The 22,157-nt window shown below is 38.4% G+C and overlaps 1 protein-coding gene across 1 annotated transcript in view; it reads right to left on the bottom strand.

Moving 5' to 3' along the window:
- Positions 1-22,157, bottom strand: part of zmat4a (zinc finger, matrin-type 4a) — a 97,017-nt gene that overhangs the window by 69,294 nt on the left and 5,566 nt on the right. Inside the window, exon 2 of the mRNA XM_057831790.1 lies at positions 10,173-10,274. Coding sequence (XP_057687773.1) covers positions 10,173-10,274 — 102 coding nt within the window. The remainder of the gene's footprint in view (positions 1-10,172; positions 10,275-22,157) is intronic.

Raw genomic sequence — 22,157 nt, forward strand, 5'->3', positions numbered from 1 at the left:
GGTCATCACCTAAACTTGAATAATTTTTAAAATAATTAATCAATTATATTTATTTTTCGGATTTACAATGAAGAATTGAGAATGTTCTAAGAGTCTGCCACATTTGACCTTCAAGATGCCATCGACTACTGAGGAAAACACATTTATAGTTGAGGCATATTTTTGGCTCAAGTCTATCCATACAGCTCAATTGCAATTCAAAAACAGTTCAGATGTTGTGAATTTCCTGACCACTGAATGATCCACAGATGGGTCAAGAAGTTCAGAACCCATGAGACTGTGCGTAATCTCAATGGTAAAGACAATCACACTCTGGACGACCGCGGGACGGTCATCGAGAACTTTGCCCCCTAAATGTGCCTGCAGCACCGGAGAGCTCATTTGGAGCACATGTTTTTTAGCGCCAGTGAAACAAAGAGTTTTATTAGTACAGACTTGAAACTTTGGAGATGTCTGCTACATAGGCTTGACCTAATGTAGCTGAAGTTTTGTGTCGATCTAAATTTAAAAATTGGAAATTATATCATTTTTGATGATGACTTTTTTTTTTCAGCCTGTATTAAATTATATATGCTGTACTTTAGCATAAGGTTCACCTGGTAATATATTCCCATTGAGCAGCTCTTCTCTTTCAGCAAACTGACCAAGACTAGTTTGGAGAAGCACAGCAGCGCTAAACCATCAGCAGATTTTGCATATTTGCATTGGCTTCCAAGCTAATGAAAAGCAGTCAGTATCATTAAGTGTGCAAAGTGTATCCAGTAAAAATGGGAGATGTCAGATTTTCACATACTTATTTGCACAATAAAACCGGCTGGTTATTAGACCTTGCACTAATGATGGGCCATAGTGGCAAATCTGAATGCCACCCCTATATACTTAGGGTAAAGATGCTCAGACAGACAATGCAAATCAAAGCTGTAAAATGTTTGATCATAGATGATGAGTCACATGGGATAGGCTGCATCTCACTTGACATCCAGATGATGGCAAGCTGCTTACGAAATGACTGAATCTGTATAATGTACTGAATGTGTGCCTACATGAACTACTGAACATACAGTATTCTCAAATTAAGGGGTTTAAAAAATACATCTCCTCTTTGCTATATTGGACCACAAAACAACAATATGCTTTTATGCAGCATTCAGCCCACTTTCATGTCATTTTAGTAGAAAATAAACCATTTCATGTTTGGATTTCTGATGCTTCTTTTGTGGAACAGTGATTGTTTTCCAAATGTCTTGTGAAGATTTGTGCAAAATTCCTAAGGATGCTTTGGAATACAGAGGGGTTAAGATGATGAGATGCTTGTATGCTTTGTTAACTACTCTGTTTGCACACTGCTGTAAATTTCAACAGTTCATTGTTTAATATATGTATTGCCTTTACTTATTGCACATGCGATTACTATGAACTGCAACATTAAAAAATGCTGCTTAATATTGTAACTGCAAACATTACTGCACTCGCCCTCCACATAATGACGAGTGTCCTGTTTATATTAACAGGAAGCAGTTCAAAAGAATCAGTCGTCCAGCGAGCAATGCAGGCTGGTGAGAGGTTTGAGAGCACAAAACGGAGCATACAGTACATTCAAAGAGACTGAGGCATAAATTACCATGAGCTGTATAAATCTTTGAGCCATGATCCAGAGCCTACTTTGATCAACTCTTAGAAGACCGACTTTGATGGGTTTCAAAATGAAGTTTATGGGTCATTTGCAGTCAGTGGTTTTCAGCCAATTAACTCAAGTGTCAGCAACACCATCTTAAACATATATGATTAGAGAGATGACCACTTTGTTCAAATATTCCAGCATATTTGGGAGGTGGCTTGCTTCCATCATTTGACCTAAAAGGGTGTGTTTGCAGTTTTTTTTTTTTTTTTTTTTTTTAAATCTCTTTTCATTTTTCCTTTTATTGCACACATCATTACCATGAACAAAACATGTCAAGATGCACTAAACCCAAACTGCATTTAAAACAGAATTTTAAAAATGCCACAGTTCAAGGGGGCAAAGAGCTATGCTCTGTGCTCAGAATTCACCACACAATAACAAAATTAATATTTGATTTGAAATGGTACAGCCACTTCCTGCCTCCTGCAAAGTCCTGAAGAACAAAGCAGTTCTCCTGTCACCAATGGACATTTTATTTTAGTGTACTTTATATAGCTATGGGCACCCCACACTCAACTGCAGAAAACAAAGTCGGCATATAATAATAAGTAAGCATGTCGCAATATGAAACAAGTCAATCGCACGGTAAATAAAAATGAGGCCAGCAATTTTCCTAACTGCGAGTTATCGCTGCATGAGTCCGTGCATACATTTGTACGTGCGCAAGTTTGCGTGCTGTAACGGTCACTTCTATGATCCTCTTTGTTCCTTTAGGACATCCACCACACGGTGGCGCCTCTTTATGTTGTATGGTCACTTTCTTCTTCAGTTGCTTCCTACTTTTTGGGGAGTCAAGTGTGACTATGTGTATATGGTCCGTTGTACTCCCGAGTGACGAGTGGTTGAGCTGGATTTATTTATTTTTTGTCTATTAAAAGTGCATAAGTGGACGTCTGCTCCCTTTTTTACCTTTTATGCACTCATCCTGCCCTGCCACGCGTTACAAATGGCGCCCGAACATTTTTTCCTTGGACCTCAATCGAGTTTTGGATTCGAAGGTGACTTCGACTGCCTCACGTGGATGGTGGTTGGCGATTCCTGTGCCTCTGAGGATCGGAGTTTTCCCGACCGAAGCTACGACATTAACGTGAGATGGATCCGTCTATTTCTTGGATGTGATGGTCCGACCGCTGTTTCGACAATGGTTTGGGATCCGTCAATTTCCTGGATCGTCAAGGCGATGCGACCTTAGGCCCAGACGTTGCCCCAGAATGGCGTCTGGTTGGGCTAATCATAAATAGACCAATGCCTTTCACACTGACAGACTTGACCTGGAGTGAGCCGTTTCTGGTTGTTGGCCTTGTTTTGTGCTGCTCTTCTTTGTTTGTCATGTGTTGATTTGGTTACCATATTTGCCCATGTTTGTTGTTGAAATTGAGGATCATGTTTTTCAAAGCTTTTGAAGTTCAAAGAGTAAAAACCACTGTGCATTTGTTTTTGTTATTTTTCATATAGTCTTTGCCCTATGTGCCTTTCAGCCTTTACAGTCGTCTATGTATAGTATGCTGTTTAGCTGTTTTATGGTTCATCTTCAGCTGTGTACGGCTGTGGACAGCCTTTTTCTCATCAGGGGGGACTATGTAACGGTCACTTCTATGATCCTCTTTGTTCCTTAGGACATCCACCACACGGTGGCGCCTCTTTATGTTGTATGGTCACTTTCTTCTTCAGTTGCTTCCTACTTTTTGGGGAGTCAAGTGTGACTATGTGTATATGGTCCGTTGTACTCCCGAGTGACGAGTGGTTGAGCTGGATTTACTTATTTTTTGTCTATTAAAAGTGCATAAGTGGACGTCTGCTCCCTTTTTTACCTTTTATGCACTCATCCTGCCCTGCCACGCGTTACAGTGCACACGTGCGTGTTGATCGTGTATGAAACTCCAGTTTCTTTCATGGGGTACTGCTGACCTTGACTCGGGACGTCGTGAGTCGGGGGGGGGATACTTCAAAGCCCTCCTCAATTCTATCTTCCTTTGAGGAAGCAGAGTCTTGAGACTCCGAGGTGGGTTCTCCGATCTCTGGGGTTGAAGTCATTGAGGTGGTTGGAAAGCTCCTCGGTGGCAAGGCCCCTAAAGGCTCTGGATGTTGTGGGGCTGACGTGGCTGACACGCCTCTACAACATCGCGTGAACATCAGGGACATTGCCTCTGGATTGGCAGACCAGGGAGGTGGTCCCCCATTTTAAGAAGGGGGACCGGAGTGTGTGTTCCAATTATCGAGGGATCACACTCCTCAGCCTCCCCGGTAAAGTCTATTCAGGGGTGCTGGAGAGGAGGGTCCGTCTGGAAGTCGACTCTCGGATTCAGGAGTAGCAGTGTGGTTTTGGTCCCGGCCGTGGAACAGTGGACCAGCTCTACATCCTCGGCAGGGTCCTCGAGAGTGCATGGGAGTTCGCCCAACCAGTCTACATGTGTTTTGTGGATCTGGAGAAGGCGTTTGACCGTGTGCCTCAGACAGTCCTGTGGGGGGTGCTCTGGGAGTACGGGGTACCGAGCCCCTTGTAAGGTCTGTTCGGTCCCTTTATGAACGGTGTCAGAGTTTGGTCCGCATTACTGGCACTAAGTCGAATTCGTTCCCAGTGTGGGTTGGACTCCGCTATGGCTGCCCTTTGTCACCGATTCTGATCATAATTTAACAAAAACAAAACATGCATTCATTGAACACATGACCAAAAACTACAACAAACAAGTATAAAGGTGGCTCGATATAGATTTTACAAGCGGAGACAACAAACCGCCGGTTTAGGATTTGAGGCCGGCGGCGGCGATCTTGCCGTCTTTAGGCTCCGTCTCCATGCTGTCGTCACCCATTTCAGGGTTTTCGTAGTTAATTGATTTACCTGCTTTCGTATGGTCACCAAAGAGTTCAAGCTAGGATTTGACACGTACACATTTGGAATCTCTATATAGACCCCACTCACATGACGTCACAACCACGCCTCCGCGCCATATTGTCCGTCAGCTTGTCGTGTTTACGCATTACCGCTACGTAAATTCCTCCTATTATGGCGTGTTTTTCTGCTCGTTAACATTAATAATCAAAATGGTGAAGGCGTGTGTGGCGGTTGGTTGCAGTAACAGAGAAGATAGACGGAGAGACTTGAAGTTCTACCGTATTCCGAGAGACCCGGAGAGGAGAGCGAGATGGACTGCTGCAATTTGACGAGAAAACTGGGCACCAAACGATCACCACAGACTATGTAGTAGTCATTTTATACCTGGCAAGATGCATTTAATATATATTTAGAGGGTTTTGGGCTGACAACCACAATTAAGATCATTGCGAGGCTAATTGCCGACAACATACAGTTTCAAATTCAAGATGTTTATTTCTTCCGCCATCATTATTTTTTTGAATAATATTTAGCTGGTACCAAGTGAAAGAAGCTGGCCTCGTCTACGGATCATCAGTTAAACAGGGGTGTCCAAACGTTTTGCAAAGGGGGCCAGATTTGGTGTGGTAAAAATGTGGGGGGCTACCTTGGCTGATTTACGTAGAACAATATATTTAAACAGTTTTTAGCAAGCCCTTCTGTGTGTCGCATTTGCTTTATTATTTTTTTTTTTAATTCATAATTTCAACAATCTCGCCTTTGTGGCGTTCTCTTTCGACACTCGGGCTCTTGCGAAATACTGCTGCTGTGAAATTAAACTAGCTTCAAGTTGCTATAATTTCTCGCTGCGTATCTTCCTTGTAATGTCGTACATGTCAGCGTGTCTTGTTTGGTAATATCGCGTCACACTCTTTGAAAACAGCGACTGTATCTTTGCAAATGAGGCAGACAGTTGTTGCGTATTGTATTGAAGAAATAGTCCAATATCCACCTATCCTTGAAGCGTCGGCCATCGCAGTCAACTTTTTTTTTTTTTATTGATTGTCGCCATTTTAGAAAATTGAAAGTAAAGGGTCACACGGGGTAATGTTGCTTCGAGTGCTGCTCATAAAGTTTTTCAAAGTTTCGTGAGAATAGGCTGAATTTCTGTGGACAAGATAGTTGTACATATCAGGGTAGCAGATGTCAGGCAGAGACGGTGAAGACAGCGGGTCGAAAAATATCGATTTAGGCATCAAATATGGATCTGGCGAATGGATAGACTGAAGCTTTTCCACATAACGCCTTTTATGCAACGCATCCAATGAGTTTACAGCGTCTGAAAGCACCGGGGCTTCCATGAATTGCACTATAAATTGCACGACAAATTGAAACCATTGAGAATACAGATAAACAATGACGGACAATATGGTGGCCGGATACAGCGACACGTCATTGTGTGACGTTGGTGAGTGGGGTCTATATCTATATATTTCATTCTATTTGCTTTCTATTCTTATCTCCATTGCCGATTTCAATTATTAGCAGTAGTAGTAGTAGTAGTATTTGTTTTATTTTATTCTATTTATTTTATTCTATTCATGATTAAATGCAATTTTTATGTATAATTTTATTTCCTGTTTCGATTTTTTTTGTTTTTGTTTTTTTTATGTTCTATTGATTTTAAAGTGATTTTTATGATCTTCATGTGATGTAAAGCACTTTCAATTGCCTTGTGTTGAATTGTGCTATATAAATAAATTTGCCTTGCCTTGCCTTGGACAGAATTTCTAGGCGCCGGTTTGGTAACCTCCGCATTGAATCTCTGCTTTTTGCAAATGATGTGGTGCTGTTGGCTTCATCAAGCCGTGACCTCCAACTCTCACTGGAACGGTTCGCAGCAGAGTGTGAAGCGCTTGGGATGAAGATCAGCACCTCCAAATCCCAGACAATGGTCCTCAGTCGGAAAAGGGTGGATTGCCCTCTCCGGGTCGGGGATGAGATCCTGCCCCAAGTGGAGGAGTTCAGGTATCTTGGGGTCTTGTTCACGAGCGAGGGTAGGAGGGAGCAGGAGATCGACAGGCAGCTCAGTGCAGCGTCTGCAGTAATGCGGACTCTGCACCGGTCCGTAGTGGTGAAGAAGGAGCTGATCCGAAAGGCAAAGCTCTCGATTTACCAGTCGATCTACGTTCCTACCATCTCCTATGGTCAAGAGCTGTGGGTCATGACCGAAAGAACAAGATCCCGGATAAAAGTGGCCGAAATGAGTTTCCTCCGCAGGGTGTCCGGGCTCTTCCTTAGAGATAGAGTGAGAAGCTCGGTCATCCAGGAGGGACTCGGCATCGAGCCACTACTCCTTCGCGTTGAGAGGAGCCAGCTGAGGTGGCTCGGGCATCTGGTTCGGATGCCTCCCGGACGCCTCCCTGGAGAGGTGTTCCGGGCATGTCCCACCGGTGGGAGGCCCCGGGGATGACCCAGGACCTGCTGGAGAGACCGTCTCTCGGCTGGCCTGAGAATGCCTTGGGATCCTGCCGGAGGAGCTGGTTGAAGTGGCTGGGGAGAGGGAAGTCTGGGCTTCCCTGTTAAAGCTGCTGCCCCCACGTCCCGACCCCGGAGCAAGCGTATGATGATGGATGGATGGAGTTTTTTTCACAGATTTTTATTGGCCATCAACACACCATAGAATAAAAGTTCAGACATACAAAATAAGGAAACACATCTAAATTAAACATTGTAAAATGTTAGCATTGCTACATTGTTAATTAATAATTCTTTCTTCATGGTAATAAATAATCCTTAGCATTTTGTTCTATTACCTACTTCATTACAGGTATTAAAGGTTAGGTTAGGTATATGGAATGATTCAAATGTGTTTGGCTGTTGTTTTATTCTGGTTTTAGCCCAAAAATTAACGTGGCGTGTCAGTAGTGCTTGGAACGGATTAGGGCATTTACATGTAAAACGCATCTCTATTTAAGAATTTTTCGGGTTATGAGACTACATCCAGAACCAATTAATGTCGTAAGTAGAAGTACCACTGTAAAAGCACGTCATGTTCAAAATGTTAATAAAGATTCCAAGAGTTAATCTCACATATATCATATATAACATTAAGAACAGCTTTAAAATGACACTCATTATGAAAAATCTGATTGGCAATTATAATTTGGTTCAAATTTGCTTTGCAGGACAAGATGACTAATTGGAACAAAAATGGCGTTGAGTTCTCACCTATTTGATATTCTGTGGCTTTAAGATGATTCTGGATGAATTGTGTGTGTGTGTGTGTGTGTGTGTGCGCGCTTTTTTAAAAATATTATTTTTAATTTAGTTTGTTTTGTTTAAAAATAACAATTTTTTAGGATGTATTGTCACTAGAGAAAATATATTGCCTATTAAAATTTGTTATCATGGCAGACCTCAGGACAAGTGCATTTTTTCCCCTCCTAAGTGTAAAGCTTACAGATAGCGGCTTTGCAAAAGTAGTTCTGATGACATTTCAAAATAAAAGCATGTCATTTTTAAAATGTTAATAAAGATTTTTGGAGTCAATCTCACATACTTCAGATTCTACACTAAGAATAACTTTAAAATGACACCCATTATGAAAAATTTGACAATTAATAATTTGACTTTTATATTTGCTAACATGGGCACTTTGGAGGACAAGATGACAGTCATTTTGGACCAAATGAACACTTTTGATGGGCTCCAATTAGCAGACAATAAAATGGCGTTGGGTTTTCTTACCTATTTCATATTCTGCACCCGTTATGAATTGTGTGTGTTGTGGGTGTATTGAACAATTTATTGCATTTCAATGGGTGATTTATTTGACTATATGCTGAATACATTTGTGTGTAAATGGTTAAAAAATTGACAATAGTATACATATCGGCAATAATTTATGAGACAATATAGTACCTATTAAATTTGTTATCGCGACAGGCCTAATAATAAGCAAGTAGATTCAGAATGCAACAAACAAACGACAATAGGAAGCGGTCTACCTAAAATAAAACAAATATTTGTTTCCGCTTCTCACTGATGTGATTCCACAACTGAACATCAGACTTTCAATTTATTTTTATAAACTGTATCTATACTAACGATTGTTAATCTCTTGGGTTAATATTTATTTTTGTACATACTGTATAAAAATAACATCTGACAAAAGCCATTTGAAGTCCTCTTGACACTGAAAGTACAATATCCCACAGCCTTTCCAGTCAACCTACGCTTTCTAGTCAATCTGACAGCTGAGTGAGGAAGCAGCTACAGAGAAACTTCATAAGACTAAAGCAAGAGGAAGGAAACCACCTGAATGTTAGATACTGTATTATCGCAGATCAGAGGTTATTGCTGTGTTTTGCACCTCCTGCAGTGGTGATGACCTTAGGAACTGAATAAATTCTATTGTGTAAAACAAAGCACGGACCTAAAATTTCAGAAAGGATTCATAGCATTCAGGTTAAAAATTTACAGCAAATATGGTGTTGTGAATTGTATTAAGTAGTGCTGTCAAATTTATTGCGTTAACGGGCGGTAGTTAATTTTTTAAATTAATCACGTTAAAATATTTCACACATTTAACGCACGTGCGGAATGACCTGCTCATGCATTCCCTCAAACAGATTACAATGACACTGTTTTTTGCACATTGAGAGCAAAGAGGCAGAGAAAGACGAGTGGACATAGGCGTTCATTGGACCGCGTCGTTTATTGGCATAAGCTTCGGCAACTCCTTCGCAACAAACATAAGTATCATTTAGTGGAAGCACAACAAAAATAATATTGCTATCTCTCAAAAAAAAAAAAAATGTTCATTCCCACTCACCATAGCTATGAAAAATACACATAAAGCTTACTCAGACTTTGGTCAAACTCTATTCAAACATTTCGTTTAGCTCAACAAATACAAACTATCAGAGGTCTCGTACGTTGTGAAGCCAGCACTCAAATGACTGTGAAGTACAATACAAAACAGGGAACTACGGCGTCAGTCGAGGGACAAAATACACTCATTGGCTAGATTTCTAAGTAATTTAAAACTCGCCATTGACACCTTGTGGTGTATTTCAATCACTAACCTACGTAGTTAAAGACACTGTGGAAGAAAGGCAGGGATTTTTTGTTTGAAAATGTTACAAATTTTATTAAAACGAAAACATTAAGAGGGGTTTTAATAATAAAATTACTATAACTTGTAGTTCTTAAAAGATAAACGTTAGTACAAGTCTTTTCTATCCGTGGATCCCTTTAACAGAAAGAATGTTAATAATGTTAATGCCATTTTGTGGATTTATTGTTATAATAAACAAATACAGTACTTATGTACAGTATGTTGAATGTATATATCCATCTTGTGTCTTTCCATTCCAACAATAATTTACAGAAAAACATGGCCTATTTTAGAGATGGTTTGAATTACAATTAATTACGATCAATTAATTTTTAAACTATGATTAACCTTATTAAAAATTTTTAATCGTTTGACAGCCCTAATAATAAGGTATTATAGTATATTCTGAAAAGTCATGTTTTGTTGGTGCAATGTTTTTCAGTATAATAACCATGGATTTAGGTATAGTATATTTGGAAATTAAATGTCCAAGGATGTCGAGTCAAAAACAATCAAACTTTTCATTACCTTCACATAGTGTAAGTGGTCTTCCTTACCTCATAATGAGCGACCCTCTGGGACTCTGAGATGAGCTGAGCACTGCACACTCTGCAGTAGCTGTCTGTGAATAGCCCTTGGTCCACTTCTGTTGACTTCATCTGTTGAAAGAGACCAAATGTTAGATTACAGGAATGATAGTACATCGTGACATGTAAACAACTGACAAACAATTTTATTATGTCAATGATGGTATGTTACGTTATGTTCCAACTCTTAGTGCTACTTATTGTGTGACTTTGCTAGCAAACTTAATAAAGTGCAAACATTATCCGTTTAGTTTTACTTTCACATTCAAGAGAAATTAGTTCTTATTCCATCCTCAGCATTGATTTGGGAGCATACAAACTAGCCCATCTGTAACAGAACAAGTAAACAATAATCTTGTTTCATAATTTCATGCCTCCAACATTTGAGTTAGTGGCAAATACTGAGGAGCTTCTCCAACATATGACTCAAGAGGGTGGGGCGATTATATTTCAAACAATTACAAATGAGAACTAACACACTTATTTCATTCTGAAAGTTCTTTTTTAGCCCATGGACATTACTGGAACAAATGAATGTATAAAAAAAAAAAGTAATAGACTAAAATCATGCAGAAAATATTCAGGGGTATCTCTATGGAGGTAGATTTGTGTCTTTATTATTCAATCAAAAAAAAAGTTGCTTCGAGCAAATAAAAAGTTGCTTCAATCAAAATATATACTTTCAATCGAAGAAAACGTCACTTCAATCAAAAAAAATGTGTTTGAATGCAAAAATAAATTTGAAACTCAAAAAAATATATTTGAAAACTATTTTTCTTTGATTGAATTTTATTTTTTTGATCAAAGTCAAGTTTTTTTTAATTGAAACACCATTTTTGATTGAAGTCATGTAATTTTCCGTTTGGACCACATTTTGGCTAGGACATTTGTGTCTTTATTATTCAATCAAAAAATAAATTGCTTCAAACAAAAAAATATATATTTTCAAAAGAAAAATCACTTCAATCAATTTTTTTTTAAAAATCAATCGTAGAAAAAAAGGTTTGAATGTGAAAAAATATTTGAGACTCAGAAATTCGCATTTGAACACTTTATTTTTCATTCAAACTGTTTTCTTTGATTGAAGCAATCCTTTTTGTGTTTGAGCCATATTAGGGGTAGGACATTTGTGTCAAAATCATTCAATCGCAATAAAAGTTGCTTTAATCAAAAAACTATTTTTAATCAAAGAAAAAAATCATTTGCAAAAACTTTTTTTTTTAATATATTTTTTATTTGAAATATATATATATTTTTTTATTGAAGTGTCACTTTTTTTGAAAAGCAAAAAGTTTTAAACTTATTTTTTTCAAAGTGGAAAAAGTTTTGAACACACTTTTTTTTTTTGAAGTGGAAAAAGTTTTGAAGGCACTTTTTTTCGATTGAATCATTTTGACACAAAGATTCTCCTTCAACGCTAGTTCCGGTGTGTTTGATTGGCAGGTAGCTGAGCCAATGACATAAAAGTATGAAGCAAGCATAATGGCCACCAGGGCTCCATCCAGCCATCGGAGTCTGTTGGAGTCTAAGCCGAATATAGGGCACCGGTACGGGCGTGTGACATCGGCATTTCACCGGAGTTTTTTTTTTGATTGAAGTGACGTTTTCTTCGATTGAAAGTATATATTTTGATTGAAGCAACTTTTTATTTGATCGAAGCAACTTTTTTTTTGATTGAATAATAAAGACACAAATCTACCTCCATAATCTTAAATGTTAGTGGAGAGATAGTTGAAAGCTAGACCAAACAATCATTGACACATTTGTTAACTATTTTCATCCAAACAATGTTTGCGGTGATTTCTATCTCATCTTGGGTGGCTCTTATGTGAATACAATAACAGATTTTTTGCATTAACTGCTCAAGTAAAAGCCAATGTTGCATTTACCCAGTCATCACCTAATGAGTACCGTATTTTTCGGACTATAAGTCGCAGTTTTTTTTTCTTTTTTTTTTTTTCATAGTTTAGCTGGGGGTGCGACTTATACTCTGGAGCGACTTATATGTGAAATTATTAACACTTTATTATATCATTTCACATGTTACTTTGGTATTTTGGAGTGACACTGATGGTTTGGTAAACTTGTTAGCATGATCTTTATGCTATAGTTATCTGAATAACTCTTAATATCTATGTTACGTTAACATACTGGCCACGTTTGCATTTTGTTGTTCATGCATCATCTAACATTATTATACAGTACACTTATTCCGCATATTGTTCTCTATTGTATTTTTATTTTAAATCACCTTTCAAGAGGACATATCTGTTATCAAGTAAATTCCCCCCCCCCCCCCCCCCCAACTTGTACTCCGGTGCGAATTATATGTTTTTTTCCTCTTCATTGGGCATTTTATGGCTGGTGCGGCTTTTACTCAGGTGCGACTTATAGTCCGAAAAATATGGTAAATGTAAAAATTAAATTTTTTTTTTTTTTTTTTTTTATGTATTTAATAGGGACAGTGCACATTGATGAACATCTAAAAGATGATTGTAGAAAAGAAAATGCTAATTTACATCCGCAGTCCCTAGGCAGGTAACACAAAGATACTAAAAGACAAAGAACAAAAGATTACAATAAAACAGTACAGTACAATACATTACTAAGAACTTATAAATCAGTGATTGCAGGACTGGTTTACCTTCAACCACTGCTTGAGCTAAGTTTTAAAGGTTCGTATCGTGGGATACTCTCTGGTGGCGAGTGGTAAACTGTTCCAGATTTTACTGGCCTTTACAGGGAGAGAATTGTGACCGAAGGCCGTTTTTCTTTTTTTTCAATTTAAAAAAAAAAATTATTTATTTTTATTTTATATATTTTTTTAAAGGCTGTTTTTCTGATTGGGGCCTCACAGTCCCCTCTAGAGGAGGCCCTGGTCCTGAGAGCACTGTTAGCATTATTATTATTATTATTATTTTTTTTTTTTTAAGTCCGACATGGGAGGTGGGGCGAGTCCATGTAACGCCTTGTACATTAGACAAGCAGTTTAAAAAAAAATTAAATTTATCAAGGCTCAATAAATAGTACTTTTTTAAAACGTTTCAAACATGGAATGACATCGTTTCTTTTTTTGGCAAAGACCTTTAACGATTTCTTGTAGAGTGATTCTATGATACCGCATGTATTTACACCGGCCAGTTGCCAACAAGTAATGCAATATTCAATGTGTGATAAAATCATTGAGTGTAGGAACATTCTAGCAGCTCCACGTGTTATAAAAGATCTTATTTGTTTAAAATTGTTCAGGTTGAATTTCACAATAATATATATTCTTTTAATATGGCTTTTAAAAGACTGTGAAATTGAGTGTCACTCCAAGGTACTTGAATTCGGAGACAATTTGTAGTTCCTGTCCTCCAGAAAATACACCTGAGTGTTTGATGTCCAAAGGTTTCTTTGCAAACATCATACCAAGAGTTTTTTTTGTTGTTGTTGTGTTTGGTAGAAGGCAAGATTTGTGGAGCCAATCATTTATAGGAACCATAGCTAATGTGAGAGCAGAAGCTGCGTCTTGAGTATTTGTTACACTAGTGAAAATGACGGCGTGATCAGCGTACATTTGAAATTGTCTCCCTGACAATAAAGAAAATTGCCCCCTAAAATACATTCCTTAACATTTAAATTAACTGCTTGGAAATACTTAATTATTTTCCATTTCTACATGATAAAAACAGATGAACAGCTTGTGTTGCTTTCATTGCCAACGGCTACACAGATGTTAGAAATAAATGATTAATATTCCTAAATGTTGTTGAGAAGAGGCAGCAGCAGCAGCAAAACCACCAGCACAAGCAAAAACAGGAACCTAGGAAACTTAGTCCGCTCAATCTTGATGCTTGTTTTCAATGTGCTATGGCAGCAATATAACAGAATAGTGTTCTTGTACATTTTTATAGATGCATTTTGTTTGACATAGAGCAATGAATCGTTAAAACTATTAATGAAGGAAATTAAAAATTTCAAGGGTTAACTCTTAGAGAGGGTATGCCCTAATTGAATTTTAATCAATTTATTTTGGAAGAAATTCCAAATCATTTTGATGTCATCCCACTGATTTTGGTAGAGGTTGACATCTATGAGATTTTCAAATCCCGATGCCGATATTGATTTCTAAAAAATAACTTTCAGCCGATTGCCGATACCCAAAGCTGATTTTGTAAGCAGGTATACTTATTTTTAAAGCACATAGATGATAAAAGGCAATTAAAAAAAAAAAAAATGCTTTAAAAGCTTCAAATGTACAACGATGACCTGAGACTTAAAGGATTAATTCGGTCTAGTGCTACCAAACCAATGAACTCAGCTGTTCTTTTTATGATTATCCACACTCAGCGAGAAGAGTGCATTATTTTCAAATAATTAAACCCAGCAGGATGTCACAACGAGATATATACAAGTCAGTTTAAGCGAAGGTAAAGACGGAGGATTCTAAAGCTAATGCTAACGCGAATGTTACACTAACGATATAAGTTACATTTAGAGTGTAAGGATCACTTGGTAAACACATTGAAAGGCTAAACCAACATTGCATATTCTCTCATGCGAGATTAAAAAAATCTTACAATATTTACAAAAAAAGGCAAGCCTGAAGCTTCCTGCTGCAGGGTCCTTCCGGAGTCCAACTGTCAGTCAGCACCGGCCACAGTTGCCCACACAGATGCCTGATCACAATGTTTTTTTTTTAACCACTATATATATATATTTTTTTTTTTAATCGGCCAATGGCAGAAAAAAGTCCATATATCGGCCAGCTGATATATGAGTCGGCGTATACATCGGTTGACCTCTAGATTTTAATGCCTTTTGCTGTGCCTTCAGTGGCTCACCTGTAAAGTAAAAAGTAATCAGCAGCTTTAGAGGTGCAGCTGAGATATAGTGCCCATGTTTACACGCACCAAATATTCGGGTTAATGTGATTATTCAGATTTTATTTTTTTTTATTACATTTTGAATTATCCATTTACATGCTACAGAGTTGTAAATCATATTCCTTTCGCACCGCTATCATACAGTTAGTAGGTGATGTCGGAAATCACGTTATTTCGGTATTCCACCATATCTCACCAACTCATCATCTGTTTGCTCATCTTGTAACTACTTGGTTTACAAAACCAGATATTTGCTTTAGCAAAGAGTTAACACAGGGTGAGTCTTTGGGTTTCTCAAAATGTTGTTTCTATTGGACTTGCATAACCGAGTGAATGCCAAAAACAATCGCGATTATGGTTATTGGCTGCATGTACAGCAAATGTGGCCAGTGTATTTACTTGCTTACCTACATGTGCTCAGTAGTCATTTGTTTCCATAGTCCTGTGTGCTTACTGCATTCAGTTACCTGTTTTGCTGTTTCTCAGATTGTTGAAGTGTGAAAAGTCCCATAGTCAGTCAAGTACAGTGGCCTATACTACGAAGCTGGTTTTCTGGCTTAGCAGGGTAACTTCGAGAGTAACTTTATCACGTGCGACGTAAGTTCGCGGCTATGCGAGACTACGAAAGGTGGATATGTTGGAACCGAGAAGTGTTGCCATGGCAACACACGCCACACGCCAAACCTGGTCGTGTCAGAGTTAGATCTTGCTTAACATCAGGATTCCAATTAACCACGCTCTATTTAAACAGCACCCCTCCGCGGACGTGTCCTCCTGACAATGACAGCGTACTTGGACGACCCATACGACATTGGCGCGCGGATTGTGAGGGGCTCTCTCCGGAGGGCACGGGTATTTCGGGACCGCCAAAATTCGCTGGCGTACCCGGAAGATGTTCTCCATGAAAGACATATTTTCAAGTGAGGAAATTCTTTACCTGTGCCAACTGATCGAGGCGGACGTCACTAATGTAACCCGCCGAGTCAGGCCCTCACAACCGCTCAGCTTGTGTGCCTGTCCGTGCGCTCTTTTGCCAGGAACAATATATGTATTCCATGAGTCCATCGGTGATGCTGAATATCTGCGTAAGAACACTGTATGCCGTGCGATTCGGAGTGGGGTATGGAAACGCTTCAAATTGATTGTTGAAATCGCTGAATGTAAACGAATGCGGAGCTTTGCTCTCATACAAGAAATATATTTAACGGACTTTCCAGCGTTATTTCGTTGTGTAAATATTTATAATAATCATAGAAATATGTAGACTATTTAAAAATTGAGAAAACTTGCGTTTTTTTCTGCCAACTCGAAGAGATTAAATTGTCAAATCCACTGATAGGACAGACGCACAAATATAAAAGATACAAATGTTTATTGAATATGCATCTTACAGTCTTGTTTGTCAGCGAAAATTCGTTACAAAAGACGGGCTTTAATTTACGCAACAACGCATGGCATCCCGGCATTTTCTTCTTCTCCTGAGTCCTCACAAATATAACATAAAATTTTGGGAGGGGGGGTTGGGCTTGGGCCTGCAAATCAAGTTGATTGATCGGACTCGGGTCGGGTCGAGCTGGATTTTTTAGGCCCAAACTAAAAAAAAGAACATACGTATTCATACAGTCAAGGAGACTAAACATACAATCATCCTGCCTCATGTGGTGATGCGCGATAAATTATTTCTTACTGTTAACGTACCAAATCTTCTTTTATTGTCCTGACAGCAGGCTTTATTTCTTTTCATGGACATAAGTAAACTGGCATATTGACGCATTCACAAATCACACGATCTGTAAATTCGCTGTCAACAGACCCGTCGCGCTCAACTCGCCGAATCGGTGTTGGATTTCGCGGTGAGGGTGGATTTTAATCATCGCGCATTCCTCCTCTGTGAAGTAAGGTGCCCGTGCCATCGTCACAAGTAGTGTTTGACTCTGCTCTCCGCCCCCTTTTATGTGAACGCGCAGTAACTCTGACTGGGTTGACACAGGTTCGACTAATCAACTTCATAATCAGCGTCGTAGCACCGATTGAGCACAAACTAGACAACCAGGTTTTGTCAACTCCGGTTACCCGCTGGTAAACTGGATTACTTCTGGGGAGGTTGAACTCGGTTCGTAGTATAGGCCACAGGCCTTTAAAAGTGAAAGCTGTGGCTCTGCCCTAATGGATTTTGCTGCCAGCTGCACAGCTACAGTACATGAATAAATTCCTTCTAAAAGAGACACCAACAAAAAAACATATGAATTTTCACCCAGTGTAATTAGATATTGGGAGTCTTGTAAATTCTAACCAACACAGGTCTTATTATAGGATTTAATCAAAAATATCTAATCAGACAAGCAGTTGTCAACACCATTTAAGTCACCTACGGTCAACATAGAAATGAGCATAGCTCATTCCCCACAATGACCGTATATTTTAATGGATGAGAATAACAGCACAGTGGAGCCATCAAGTAATCGGGGCAACACTCCTCAAATTGACACTCAAATTAGCGGGAAGCCACTTTGCATGTCACACCTAGTCAACGATGTTTAGTCTGTGCCTGGAACGCTCATCATCTCGAGGCAAATGAGTCAAGGCGTGTGGCATAGATTTGCTGGAGGCTGTGGAAGGGTGCCGAGGTCGCAGCAGCAAGTGCCCAGCAGATGTTGAGGCAATGAACGATCACTTGTAATTCATTCAACTAGACAAACTGAGCTTGACCAGCCTTTTGTACAAGGTGTGCCTGCGGCTCTTAGTTCAGATTACCGACTTCACGGGTCTGTGGTTCTGTTGTGAAACAAGACCACTGACTTTGACACCAAGGATGCAATTTAACAAAGAACCATTTTGCCTTTGGTATCTCTTGCAGGTATACCAATCTCCTCTAATAACTTTTTCTCATTGACTGTCTCTTAATCTTTTGAAAGAAAGTCATATCCATCAAGGCAGTCACGTAACTAAAGATGACAATACAATTATAATAGAGGGAGTCAACCACCTAGGAGGAAAAATATTTTGGACCAGATGCAACAGTAGGCACAATGTGTAAAAATTTAGGCATTACATATTGTACATGCTAATTACTGATGTACGGCACACTACAATACTTAAGAAAAGGATGTATTACACTATTTGGACAGCAGGTGAACAAAAGTTAGACAAGATTAATAGCTCCACTGAGGTTGTTTGACTGTTGAGCATCTTTTTTGTTTATGAATCAAATTTTTGAGCTACGTAATATCATAATGTCCATCGACAAGGGCGTAGGTTTGCATAGGAACGGTAGGGACACAACACTACCAACTTTTCAGGATGCTGAAATTGTCCACACCAACTTTTAAGCAATCTAATTTGCATTATTTAATAGCTTCAGCTATATTGGTCATTTAGATTGTCTTCCAATTTTTTGTAAAGATAGAACTGATCCTATAATATTAAGTGAATTACAGTACTTTCATTATGTTCACTTACATTGACCGCTTTTCACTTGGTAAATGGGCCAGTCCATTTTTTCCCCTAAAATACACGTTTGATTGGCTAATGACTTGCCCCACCCACACACACACGCATTCACAGCCCGACAGAAATACAAACTGTTGCCTCCTCCGCCCCCTTCGAAGACGAGGGATATTATAATGTTTTTCCGCCAGCAGCAACCACTGTAAGTAATGTAAAAATATGTCAATGTTGTGGAGGTGGGAAACACACCACTAATTTTGCTACTGAAAGTCCAACCTGCATCAGAGTTAGCGTAACATTAATCCGTGTGAATTTCTCGAACTCGAGGAGGAAGCTGCATTGAGAGAAATAACCTCCTGTATGTTTACTACTGTTAACATTAATTAAACCGTAAGAAATATAGTGAACCAAGGATTACCCCCTTATAAATAGTTAATTGATGATTAACAAGTTTCTATGTCTTGTGTATGTTAATTAGAGGTGGGAAATTTTTGGGCACCTAACAATTCGATTACGATTCGGAGACAACGATTCGATTATAAATCGATTATTGATGACACCCACAAACCCCCCAAGTTATTAGCTGCTTTCAATGTTTCTTACATTAGTTACAAAAATTCTACAAAAAGCCTCTCGGGCTTAAATAAACAGCTATTTCAGCATCAAGTTAACAGTTCAAAACAGTAAATAAAATATTCAAGTCCCCATTGTGTATCAGCAGCTTTAAACTACATTTAATTAATGTTGTGAATCAACCGTTAAAGTTGTTTAAATTGCTCCCATTATTCCATAATTTCCCTTCTGTCTACTTTAGACATGTGAAAGTTTTAAAACTGTTTTAAAGATAGTTTCAAGTTAAGATTTTGCCGATTTAGGAGTATTTTAGAAAAAAGTTAATTAAATTCGTTACAACAGAGCCTTCTAGAGAAGTCTCCTGCTTTAAGATGGCGGCTGTTTACCGACGCCGGCAAGACTGTCATTTCGCATCTAGTTTCAATACATGTGCTGCTAACGCCATTGAGTCTGTCATTTTGTATCTAGTTCTGTATACATATGATATCTATTATCTACCGTAACATGATCTGGACTTGGCTTGTAGCGGCTGTCGGCGGCAGTCAGGTATTATTGTTTTGTTTTTTTTTTTTGTTTTTTTTAATCTACCATTAGCCGGGTAATGACAAGCATGACGTTTACTCTCGGGATGCAATGCGGTCCGTTCCTCATTGCGTCCCAAAGATCGCGCTGACTGTGTTTTAGTTCCGCTTTACTTGACATATTTCAATAATCGGAATTTGGATGTTTGTGAATCGTTCTCGAATCTTGCACGGCCGAATCGCGAATAATCTATGAATCGGAAATTTCGTACACCTCTAATGTTAATATAATTTGTGTTCATATATTGCAATTTAACTTTGCTAACAAAATGCATTTATTGTGCAAGTTTTCAAAATGGTTCTTTAGTTTTTGAAAACAAAGGTTTGAATCGAACAGTGTATCACCTTAACCGATACACTCGAAAGTTACTATAATACAGATTTATTTTTCATTGATCATTTTGCCTATCAATGAATTAGTTTAATGTTGGTAAGAAATGTAACTCTGACCCCAGTTCGCCCAGTTTGTTTCGTCTTATACTAGTATATGTCCTGTCCCCATTAAAAAGTGTACATGCAGGTTATTCTGTTATATCGTCCCTACCAATGTTGAGACCAAACCTACGCCCTTGTCCATCGATCATCAAAATATCATCATCTGTTAAGCATAGCCCATACATTGTATGTTGACTGTGTATTATGCTGAGCCGCTACCTCTCATTATTACCACAGAATGGCCTCTAAATGTCTATGGCTCAACATACAATGGGTTTCTTAAAAGAGCAGACACACACAAAGTTAATTAAAATTAATCAATTGTTTGGTTGGTGACCACATAGTGACGACTGCATATAATTATTAGTAACATAAAGAAAAGGAAAAAGAAAGGAAGAAAAAAAAGAAAAAAAAACGCAATGCATGCGGAGAATCCATCCATCAATCCATTTTCAACACCACTTTCCCTTGTCAGGGTCACGGGGTGCTTGAGCCTATCCCAGCTTTTTTTGTCCAAATGGCGGACTATACCCAAAAGTGGTCGCCAGTAGGTCATAGGGCAAGCACAAAGCCAGACAACCATTTCCACTCACAATCACACTGCCAGTGAGTGAGAATTGATCCAACACTGGCTGCTCCAAAGTCAAGCGAATGTGCCACACACCATCAGTGACCCATGCTAATAATTCCAGGCAGCATCACATTTTTGTCAGGTCAGTTTCATATCAATTCAAAATAAAGTGAGTTAGAAAAGCTGTCATATTCATTGTATCATCGTTCATCAATAATTTATATCATCAATAATTTAGAAAAATATGTTATCATGGTATATCGTTAGCGTGACATACTTGTAAAATGGCCCATAGATAATGTGATGGATTTTTTCCCCATATCGCCCTGTACAACTACATATTGCTCTGCTGATTGCATGGGCCAGAAGGAATTTTTATGTTTTGCTAAATGCGGAAGTGAAAATGAACAAATTTCATAAATATACATTTAAAATGTAATGCATTTTACCAAAATACTTTTGCTAAATTATTTTCCTGGTACAGAAACTCTGCAACTCTGTAATGGATCGAGTACCAAACGTTAAAGTGGGATTATGATGGAACTTTTAGATTGATTGAGTCATACCTGGTTCGGGCTTAATTATTTTTTTAGAAGCTGTATTTTTTTTTTTTTTAATATTTTATTTATATTATTATATTATTTATTATATTTGGATCTCTGGAATGCCTACCTACCCATCAATTGTTTAAAATCACACATCCCAGTGCAATTTCTGTTCTTATTCCATCTAAATAGTTGTTATGCACTCATCATTCCATTTCTGTTTTTATTATTCGACAGTATACTTGACGCCTGTGGCTAGTTCCCTTGCCATGTGACCCATGCACTGTCTACAAATTTGCTGAAATCTGCTGAATGAAAACACACAACAAATAATGGGAACGTTGCCTACACTTGAGTACAATAATCATCTTGGTCTTAAGCCAGTTGAGGCAATTTGGGTAAATGTTGAGAGTGTGCAACACAAGAATTGTGACACTAGTCAGCCTAATGAGGTTAATGTTGGCCAATGTAAGTGCAAGCTCAAAATCTCCTTAGTCAGGAAAAACAGCACTGAATTGTAACAACAGACGTTGTACTCTGAGGCTTTCTGGTTACATAACTTTTTTGAAAGAGTCTAAACTAAACACTTATTAGCCAGTGGAGCATCTATATAAATGTGGGATGTGAGAGGGCAGCCATTCTTAGGTAAATCACAGTGCAATGTAAATATTTCAAACCAACCATATTTTAATAGTTGATTATTTAACTAAGTAATGCTGGTAGAACAAAAAAAAAAGATTAACATTGAAGTGGAACACACATTTTCCACTTTCTGTATTGATACGTCTTTTTATCTAATTTTTTTAGGGTTTCACACATTATTTTGCCAGACCTCACACTGGTTTACAAAACAAAATCATTCCTATCACAAGATAACAGTTTTGTATAAAACACACTTACATTCAGGACAGCAATCCATAGGGTAAGTTGAT

The sequence above is a fragment of the Corythoichthys intestinalis genome, chromosome 3 (assembly GCF_030265065.1).
Source record: "Corythoichthys intestinalis isolate RoL2023-P3 chromosome 3, ASM3026506v1, whole genome shotgun sequence".
NCBI classification, from domain to species: Eukaryota; Metazoa; Chordata; class Actinopteri; order Syngnathiformes; family Syngnathidae; genus Corythoichthys; species Corythoichthys intestinalis.